Source organism: Triturus cristatus, chromosome 8, assembly GCF_964204655.1.
Source record: "Triturus cristatus chromosome 8, aTriCri1.1, whole genome shotgun sequence".
Taxonomy (NCBI): Eukaryota; Metazoa; Chordata; class Amphibia; order Caudata; family Salamandridae; genus Triturus; species Triturus cristatus.
The window spans coordinates 912,681,222-912,692,335 of record NC_140591.1 but is presented as its reverse complement, the minus strand read 5'-3'; the positions used below and the strand labels follow the sequence as shown (position 1 = coordinate 912,692,335).

Genomic DNA, 11,114 nt, shown 5'->3' with positions numbered 1-11,114 from the left:
GAAAAAACGGGTACAGAAAAATACAGCCATCTGATTTAAAGCTAAAATATTGTTCAAGTTGTTGTTCTGCACACGGCAAATACGGAAATATCCAATGGGTGGCAGTAACGAGCGGTATCTTTTTTTACGACTTGAAGGAAACAAGAAAAAATACTTTCAATCAAATGTGTCGATTTTGTAGAAATACTGGTATCATTTATGCTTTGCAGTTTCTTTCTTTTCGTCTTCTTCGCTGTCCTCCTCGCTTTCTTTCTTAAGGATTTTTCTAGTGAAAAGTGGCGATTAATCAAGATCTCTTATTTGCTGTGCACTTGTCATTTTCAGTGGAGATTAGCATTATTCAAGGCATTTTTTTACGATTTAGTCGACGGAAGGGCTAGGACCCAGGAGACATCCTTTAAATTCGCATAGGCTCCTGTGATTCCACATAGAAGCACTGTGGAAGGAACTCCCCAGCGCATCGACTATTGCAGGATTCTTGCAAAATACACAGATAATTCGATTTTTCGTGCGGCAGCTTCCATAGTCTGGGGGGGATTTTTTTTACGTAGGGCTGGATTTTTTTTTTTTTTAACCAAACTGCATGAAAGAAGGCGGCGTGGAATCCTGTTTCTCTTGTGTATCAATCGCCTACATATTGACCTCATCATGTTTTGAGCTATACGTTCTACATCATTTTAGAGGGGTTTTATTTTTTGCTCGCATCCGTAACACGTTTTCTTTGGATCGAACCAGGCCATTTGAGAAGGAATGTGAGCTCGTTGTTTGGTAAATCTTGTACCCTTGGGATGTTTTGCATTCACGGTGAATGTCTGTTTAGAAGCCGCTATTTGCCAGCGAAAAACACAGGCTCAGTTAAACGCGAAAGTGCTGAACAGGCATTTGTGATGACTGGCTACTGCTTTATCGTCTGATGTCAAGATTTCACGATTTTGGAAGATTTCTGTCGGTAAGTTATTTTCTTTCCATAATCTGAACCATTAATAAACTCATTAAGAATTTTATTGAAATTGCTACTCGTTATTTTTCCATTGTCTCCATTTGTGGAACGAGACTGGTTTTTGCTGCTGAGGAAAAAGACTGCATGCAGTTGGTATTTCGATAGCGTGCTTCTTGTGATGCATCGAGCAATCATGATTTTAGAAGCCACTGCGTTACTTCGAAAAGACATAAAAGGACAAATATATAGGGGATGAAACAGCCTGGTCTCGTATGAGGAACGTAAAAATAGCATTAAGAGTTTAAGCTCGGAGAGAGAGCTTAATCTGAAGCCCTGAAATATATATGTTGGTTAGAATCAAGCAAGGTTTCTTCATTGATGTGGAAATAATGGATATGTTTCTCGAGGCGGCTGCGTTGCACCAAACCTCCGAAGTGTAGCTGGAAAACGAGAACATGCCTAAACGTATCTGATCCCGTGTTACAAAAGATGTTCCCCGAAGATGTAAAGTGTAATTTAATGACACGAATACGTTATATGTAATGATATGCGCTTGTGAAAAGTAGGAGTAACCTGCAATATATTTGAAATGGAATGTTATAACTCACTGCACATCATCTCTTGGACTTCGGTTGCCACACCACATTACTGCAATTTAGTCCATTGAGCAGTAGTCAAATTGCTAGAACGTACTGCATTTTCTGTTCACCCTTTTCCATTCATTCTGTGCATCCCCTTACTCACAAACCGTTTGCAATTACAAAGTCGACCTTCCTAGCCTGGTCATCCAAGCCGAGATTTGTGGATAATCGGCGTCTGTTCATTTGGGAGTAGCAAGGCAGTAACCTCATGTTGTACGTATCGTCAAGTGCTTGTTGTAACGTACCACCCTTAGCAACCAAGAAGGCGAAATAATTGCTGAAACTATGTGGTTTTTTTCATGCTAGTTTAATCAATTTGAATGCAATTCGTCTCAAGCTTGAAAAGCCTTTGGGCATGACTGTGCAACCAAAATTACTCTGTCCATCAAAAATGTTTGGAAAAGGCTGCTTTAATGAAACAGGTGTGCATAACGAGCTTTAATTCTACGGCCTCTAACCATATAAACTAAATTGATACCTCAATATACATCAGTGTACCCTGTCTATTCACTTTTCCCCACAATTAAGTAACCTTACAACCTAAACGCATAGCCACATCAGCAGCATCTAACTTCACTAATGCCCTGTATAACATCTGTTATTCAACATCTTAACAGTCTAAGCCTTAAACTTTTTCCTGAATGAACTACAAACTTTCCCGACCCACCCCTTATTTCCTTCCTAAAAGCTGATTCACTTACCCCATGATGCTATCAACCTCATTTTGATCCTAAAATATCTTGTACACTCGTCACTATTTTCAGCACCTGCCCATCAGTGACTTCTTAGGTATTAACCATACAACACACCTAATTACTTCTGTTAAGAACTCCTCAACAACCTAGCTTTGACCACAAAACTCTACTATATGAGAGGTGAGGGCGTGGCTAAAAACTTCCACCCAGCAACCACTGTGTCACATTTCAAAGAAAGAGAACTGTAACTCCATACCGTTCACCTCCCCCCCCCCACACTTCTATCTGCTCTGACCAATTGGTGTCCATGCTTTCCCTTGGACTGCACTACCCTCCTAAAGAGCCCAGGGGCAGATCTCCAAGGTTGGCTTCTCTCCTGCCTCCATTGAGCAAGACTTGGCTATCCAAAAACTACTTTGACCATCAAAAGTGTGGGGAAAAGGCTGCTCTAATGAAGCAGATGTGCCTTACAATGATGAAACGTATGGCACCTAGCCGTTCAAACTAAATTGATACCACACCATGTATCAATGTAACCTGTTCCTACGTAACCACCCAATCACATACCAACTTCAGGTGCATGTGACTACACTAATCCCCTGCATAACTGATCTGTTGTTCAACATTTTAACAATCTAAGATGTAATTTTCATGCTTACTGACCTCTAAACTAACCCTTCTTATCCCCATTCAAAGCCGATTCACCCACCCCACACCACATTGCAATCAACCTCTTTATAATCCTAAAAATTGCTGTACACCCACCACCCTTCTTATAGGAGTTTTCTGTCCCCCAGCACAAGCTTTCACTTATGCCATCATCCCCACATCTTCTCACACAACGCATTCAATGTGGTGTCCCTAAGCGGCATCAAATAAAGGTCCATTCAAAAAATTTGACAAATTATCTCATCATCCCAGCAAAATTGCTTCTCCTCATATGTAATAGAAGGGTGCACCACTCTCTCCATGCCCTCCTGTCTGCAAATTGTTTTTAATCTCCCTGTTCACATTTTGTTTTGCTTTATCAATTGCCGCTGGCCTAGCCGCTCTATTGTCTATTGGGCTTGAGCTCCGCTCTCATACTGAAGGTACTGCACCATAACTTCTTCAATTCTCGCATGTCTGCTTGATTGCCTTTATGAACACTAAACCCTTTGACTTCACTGAGTCGTTTTCACCCAAGTGAATTACCAAGATGTATGAACAGCCATTCGTCTTGAACAATGTATGCAATTATGGTAATAATTCTCCCTGTCTCATTCCACCTTTTTCAAACTACTTCAAACATATCTGCCTCTAGTTAAACCCCAGTTGCTTCCTGTACTGCCTGACTGCTGCCTGCCTCTCTGCCCAATTGATTTGATAGAAGATTGGCAACATAACCAGATAGACATGTGGTTTCTCAATGAACCGGGAACCGAACCTGCACACAACCAGCAATACAACAATTAGGCATACATTGACAACAGTAGAACTTTGTAGCGAACATCTCTTCTATAACATTCCGAAGACCATCTACCCAGCTGCCTTCTTCCAAAACCATCCCCTTCTCTCAGTCTCTGTCACAGCCCAGAACCAAAATTAGTAAATCCCAAATTAATTACTCAGCAGGCCCAATTCCTTCAGTGCTTTACTTTGGAGTATCAGCAGCTGACATCCAGGAAGCCTTAGCCCATTCTTATGTGAAAAAAACACCCTTTTCCTCCAGCCAAACCCCCAGCCACATACTGTTTCTACTAGTAAGTCAAATAGAGACTCACCACTGCGTGCCTCATCAACCGCCCTCTGGTCTGTTTTCGGTTTGTGCAGCTGTATCGCAACCCCCTATGGTGTAATGTCCAAGTCCTTCTTGCGTAAACCTCCCTCTTTCCGTACCCCCATTTCCCTTAAACATTCTCTGCTGGTCTCACCCAAAATTCCTTGTCATACCTTACACATGCGAACCCAAAAAGCAGTCAAGGTCTTCCTTATTACGTCTATATACTTGAAAAGGGCAGCACTTCTTTCAGAATGCCCTTCACAAAAAACACTAGCCTAAATTAGAAAAGCCGCCTTCCAATTCTTAATTGTGGCCAGCACTCTAGGTCTTCTTGCCAAATAATATCCCTCCTCCTTCGTTTCCTCTTTTGTCCTCATCTCCCTGTGCAGTAATTTCAAAACTTCCACATACTCACCTTTCCGTATCTTATCTTTAGTCATCGCCATCAAGTGAGCACGTAGTGGCTATGTAATCTCTGTGAGACAACTTTTAATTCTTGACCTCCTTGCTTTCTTTTGTCTACTTCTCCTCCCCTTCTTTCTCTTCCTTACCCCGCCCACTATTACATTTGTCCTTTTTAGCACACTGCACCTCTACCAATACCTTGATTTCCCCCCCCCCCCCCGGTATCCTCTCTTTGTATAACCTCACTGCTGTACTGTCCAAGGTTGTATCTTTCCTTGCCCCCACCCGTTTTGAAACCATTTCTGGTTTTGCACCTACACCTGTCTTCTTACCTGGCCTTATGGTCGTGGCCTGTACCAAAGCCTATCATCCCGCCAGCAACCTGGTCTCCAGTGCATGAACCTCTTTCTTTTCTGTCATTCTTCTCCATTGGTCACTTTGCTGAAAGACACCAATGTCTGCCACCATTTACTTTTGTCCCCTATTCTTCGACCTCTTCAATTCTCAGACCACCAACAACATGTCTCTTCTTCCTGGTCATCCTTCATCTGTTCAACCAACTCCCCACCCTCCCATTCCTTTATGTCCTCATTATCCAAGATGGTTTACTCCCTGCTCCACTGGCTGCTTAGTGCATACTACTTGGCCCCACCAGTTTCCTGTCGCCAACACGCCAATCATTCAAGTCCATCAGACTTTTTGTTGACCTTCTTGACAAGGAGGCCACCCCAGACCTTCCCCACCCTACTGCAAGTCCATCCTCCACTACCATCGGACAGGTCACCCTAAACTGTGACTTCTCTTTATGCCCAGGTGAGTGAGCAAGACTGAATTCTCGCAGCTGGTGCTCTCCATGAAAATTGTTTAGGTTCTTTCCACTGCTGTGAAGGCTCAATGTTCTGCCTTTTCTACAAACCTCCTTACCCCCACTATTGCTTTAATCACATCCTCACCGGAGACTGGCTCCCCCTTGTCTCTTTTCCCTATACTTGCACTGACCTGAGCATCGCCATAACATTCGACCTTCTCGAAATCCCCATCACTCGCACTATCTTTTGACTTAGATAGTCGAAGCTGGTTTGTTCTCTTCTTATCCATACCTCCCCCTGCCTTTCTTGTATTTACTATCCTGTACTTTTGCTTCCTTGCCTCCCTCCAATAAGTCCCCACGCTCCTTTCATGTCCCTCCCCATATTCACTGTTGCTATATTCTTGCCTCCCTCCAATAAGTCCCCACGCTCCTTTCATACCCCTCCGCTCCCTCCCCATATTCACTGTTGCTATATTCTAGCATAAATGTTATCAGTGCAGGCTTCCTGTCTGTATGAGGGCCTGTGGAGAGGCTCTGCTGACCCTCTTGTTCTTTTAATGTATGCAGCCGTCCCTGTGCTGATAGCATAGTGGCATCAGACACCCCACGCTCAGGAGACAAGCTTTGTCTTTCTGCTGTTGCCACCTGCCTTCTGTGGCTCACTACCACACCTTTTCTTCCTTCAGACCTGCGCTGGTGACTAGTGTCTCCTCCGCAATCTCCATACGGCTGCTACAGATGCAGACACCCAAGGTGAGGGATCTGCTAGCCTTCTGACCTCACTTCTTCAATTGCTGCAACCCTGGCGGTCTGCTTCACCATAGACTGTAGAGTGCTTTCCCTGAGTTCTCTGTGCTGTGCACCCACATGCCTTACCCACTACCCCCTCCATCCTGCCCGACTTTGCTCGTGGTGGGATGCAAGCTAGAACTGCCACCCCCACCTTCCACAGCTAACCTCCATTGAGGACTGGCTCTCCTAAGGATCTGTGCCCTCCCCCAGCCACTAGTAAGTAATCATTTTCTGCCTCCCTCAGCACTTGCAGGGCCTCTTCTACCCCCTCTTCCCTATTCCTCTTGTTCTCTCAACTCCACTAACCTCGGGCCCGATTCACAGAACTAACTTAAGACAAAATCCTAAACTTACTACCATTTTGGTATTCACAGAAGGCACTTACTCATTTCGGTATTCACAGAAGGCACTTACTCATTTCGGTATTCACAGAAGTTAGGAGTCCTAACTTTAGGACTCTCAAATGCCTTCTGTGAATACCGAAAGAGAAAAATCCTAACTTTAAGACTTTAGGTATTCACAGAAGGCATTTAAGAGTCCTAAAGTTAGGACTCCTAACTTCTGTGAATAACGAAATGAGTAAGTGCCTTCTGTGAATACCAAAATGGTAGTACGTTTAGGATTTTGTCTTAAGTTAGTTCAGTGAATCGGGCCCCTCATTCATATCCTGACCGGTCATTAAATAAAACTTCCGCCCTAGCCACCTAGCAGCTGCTGTGTCACCTTCCCAGAAAAGAGGACCTTAACTCTCTGTGCATCACCTTTACTGCCTCTAATTACATCCCCGTACCTACTCTGACCAGTTGATGTTCATGCAGGACAGCACCACTCACCCAAAGAGCCCAGGGCGCAGACATGCAAGATCGGCTGTCCTCACATCACCATTGGCCATACCTGCTGATGTCATATCAATGTCATAGTCAAACCTAGGGAGATGTAGGTGGATCGCTTCAAGTAATTTGTATCACTCCACTTAGAAGGCATGTGTTTGAAGAAATGAATGAAGACAGTTTTAATTATAAAAAAAATACAAAAAGAACAATTGATTAAAGGAATGCTGAACAATGTCAAACATTCTTCCCCAGTACAGATTTGGGCCTAAAGCCATTATTTTTTTGCCCACCATGCCTTTTCAGTTTAAACTCAGCCATATTCTAATCGGTCTTGACCCTACTCATAGTCCAGCCCAAACTGCCAGGCCAGGTCCTCCCTGGACCGTAAACAAGCATCCTGTGACTGGTTTCGGGTTATCAGCCCTCATAGCTAGACTAGCTTGCATCCAGTGGCATGTTGAGCACAGGACCCACATCTCGGCATACCCGTCCCACTTGGTATGACAAATGTATAAAGGACAATTGATGGACGGAATGCTGAACAATGTCCGACATTCACCCACAGTACAGAGATCTGGGCCTAAATCCTTCATTTATTTTTGCCCACCATGCCATTCAAGTTATACCCAGCCATATGCAAATCGGTCTTGAACTTGCTCCCCATGGGAACAGTTTCAGCACTCTGCCCATCATCTTATTGTGTTTGCTATGTTCCCCCTAAGTGGCTAGGGTATGCCCAGAGACTGGCCCCTTGCTCACTTTAATACTGGGTTGAAGCTAGCCTGGCTGATGAGGGGTGATGACATGAAACCTGTCCCAGGATGAGTGTTTCCAGTCCAGGGAGGACCTGGCCTGGCCGTTCGGGCTGGACTGTTCCCAATAGGAGCAGGGTCAAGACTGATTTGCATATGGCTGGGTCCAAACTGGGGTGGGGTGGCTTAGTGAGCAGAAGAACGATCATGGATTCAACCCAGATATTTGACTGGGGGTGAGTGTCTGAAAAGTAACAGCACTCTGCCAATCATCTTATTGTGTTTGCCACAGTTTCATTATAAAATTTAAAATCACCAAACAACAAAACTAAAAAAGTTAAATTCCTTTAAAAGTAACCCCTTTTTCATACAAAAAATGAAATCATTAAAAACAAGCATTGGCATAGCCAATAGGTCTCGCCTTTGGGGCCTTATAAGTGTTTAGCCATGGAACAGTTAATGTTGTTGCACCAAGGATATTGTGCTGCATAACTAAATACTTATAAGGTCTCAAAAGCGAGACCTATTGGCTATGGCAATGCTTGTTGTTTAGATGTTTTCAAACCTGCTGATTGTAAACATCAAACAGCTCATGCATACCCACAACCACTCGACTGCAGAAAAAAAACATAAGAAAGAAATATTACCATTTACATCGCCAGTAGCTCTAACTTTCACCAGTGCGAGACCTATTGCATTGCAAATGCTTGTTTATATCTGAATACACTCCTCTGGATGAACACGTGCATTCTCATGCAGTCTGGCTCAGAATCGCTTATTGTTTATCTTATCATTCATTTGCAAATCTGTTCTTTCAATTTCTCAACATTTGTTTCTCAATTTACTTTCCAACAAACCTATTTGTATTCATACTGCTGAATAGAAAACGTTTTCTTGTTATGTGACCTGTTCTTTGTGGTGTTACAGGTTATACTTCGAAATGTTGTTTATTTTTTTTAATACATTATCTTTTAATGGGGGGGGGGTGAGGTGTGTGACTCTTGGTACATGATGACATCATGCAAAGTAACTTTAGACGTCAGATGAAGGGGCTTGCGGAGCCGCAAAGGGATCCCACCTTGCCCAGTTGTCTGGAAGAAGCATCCAGCTGAGAGCCTTCATTATCTTGTGATGATTCAAAGCCGAGGAAGGACCTACTCCCCACACAGAAGACATGCAAAAGGAGGAGGCGAGGAAGAGTTACGTTGGGAAGGGACATAAATAATTCTGCTGAATTTTGAAATTAGTTGCAGAGGTGCCTCTTGATGCTGGCACTCACTTCCTAGGTAGAAAGGACTGAGAGGCAGAAGGGGGTCGAAGAGGCAACGGTGAACTAGGTCCAGATTGTGTTGACAGGACAAAATGGAAGCATCATTGCCAGGGTTGTAAGGTTTGGTTAAGTAAGGACACTGAACAACTCCAGTTTTAGACTATATCTTAGGATGTTGGTGTGTATTCAATGATTGGTTGTACCATGTTAGCGTTATTTAGAAGAAGTATATTGAAGGCTTGTTGGATTGCAGGCATAAGTACAACAGGCATCCAACTCATATTTTTAAGCAACGTTTTCAATAAAGTGTATGGCAAAACAGTTATTTAACTCTTTGGGTGAGCAATTGACCCAGCATTGTGGGTTTGCAGTTTTTTTGTGCTTATGTTTGTATCACATCATAACTGCAGATGGACTTAATGTTTAAAAAAAATGTGTAGCTAAAGAAGTATGTATAGCAAACATTATCTAGATATAAAGTGTAATTCTTCAACTCTACTAATTATCTTACATTTTAGGCGTCTGTTTGGTTTGGGAGGGAAGTTGTGTTCTGATATTATTTTCAGCCTATGTTGTCAGAATCAAATTAAAAGAAAAAACAGCAGGGATTTTTGGTGAATGCCATTCCTCTCACGGGAACCGCCTATGTTTGAAAAAAATAAATACCTCAAGCAGCAGATCTAGGCATTAGTTGAACAAGAAAGATGAAAAAAGCCAACGCGACGAGAAACAAATACCGAGAGTCGTTCACTAACGGTTCGAAGAGGCAGGAAGCCTAGGGGCGGGCTGGGAAGAGGAACGTAATATGATCCTCCCAGCTGGGTGTAAAACTTTCCTTCCAGTCTGATAAAATGTTCTGCGGAGGAGTAATTATCTCCCAGTGATGCAGAGCGGGCTCAGCCCTCGGCTGATAGGTGAACAGGGGGTTTCCTACTTTACTGGTTTCACTGTGAAGGATGTGTCATTTCAAGCGGATTTCATTTCAAGCAAGTCCAACTCAGACTTAATTCTTCCACAGCTGTATTTGCATTAGTACTCCAGCAAAGCTACTTGCGTCCTCAACGGATCCATTTTGACGCACTTAAAAAAACAAACAAAAAAAAAACGAAAGTGACGTGGCCACGCGGCAAAAGTGAAAGCGATCGCGTGGGTGCCCGCGAGCGATGCGGCCGCGCCGCGAAAGTGAAAGTAATCGCGAGGGTGCCTGCGAGCGCAGCAGATCATAAGCACGCGAGCCAGATGGTCGCTGCAGGGAAGGATGCCTGCTTTGATAAGTTTTCACAGTGCTGCTGAAGGCTGGCGGTTCGCGCATGCACGATCGCGTGAACGCAAGCGCTAGGCCAGGCAGCAGCACTTTGAAAACTCAACTACATAATGTCTCTCCGAGCCAGCGCATGCGCTGGGCTCAGCGAGACCTAAAAAGCACTCTATTTAACAATTGGTCATTGGCAAGGCTATTTTTACAGGAATACAAATAATACTCTCCAGCACCACTACTAAGAAAATACAATACAACTCCCCTTTTACTATAGCAACTTAGCATGGTTTATTGGCCCTTGTTTACACATGCAGCCATTCTAAAATGCGGTCTTCAGTCATTAATAGGTCATATACACAGGCCAGATATGGTGAACAAACGCAATGTATTACTCATCTTTCAAATCATAGTTTCAGGTGCTCTCAGAAATTATTTGTATGCATCTATACGCCTCTATTGCCTAGTCCCCTTTTATTTGTGCATTTCAGAGGCATCCGTTAAAAATGTTGTTTTAATGAATATATTAGTGTAACTACTTATATTTGTGTAATCAACGGTGAATGTAGCTCAAGAAGAAGGTTAACTTTTTGGATGATCACATATGTGTTGAGAAGCTACATTGTTTAATACAGTAGTATATCATAGTTGCATTAACGTGATACCTCACACAGTTGATAGGATGCCAGAGCAGATTTATGCATAGGGGCATGCTGTCCAGTGGGGTGCAATGGATAGTAGAGAGTGTGTTCGTCATGTGACGTGTATGGGTAGTGTTTCAATATGTTAGTACCAGAGTTCTGCGCTTTTGGTTTATCAGTGCATCTGGACATATATTGAAGTTAGATGTAAGTATTAAAAGCTGGTATATGGATGAATAGGAATGTTTGAGTACAGAATGGCCTATGTGGGAAATGGTTTGGTCTCATGCTACAATGGTAGCAACTGCTCATACTGT

General features: G+C 43.2%; 1 protein-coding gene across 1 annotated transcript in view; it reads left to right on the top strand.

Annotated features, from left to right (window-relative positions):
• The first annotated feature begins 371 nt into the window (after positions 1–371).
• The window catches only part of IL1RAPL1 (interleukin 1 receptor accessory protein like 1), a 2,372,066-nt gene continuing 2,361,323 nt past the window's right edge, over positions 372–11,114 (top strand). The window contains exon 1 of the mRNA XM_085622432.1: positions 372–949. Coding sequence (XP_085478558.1) covers positions 914–949 — 36 coding nt within the window. The 5' untranslated portion in view covers positions 372–913. The remainder of the gene's footprint in view (positions 950–11,114) is intronic.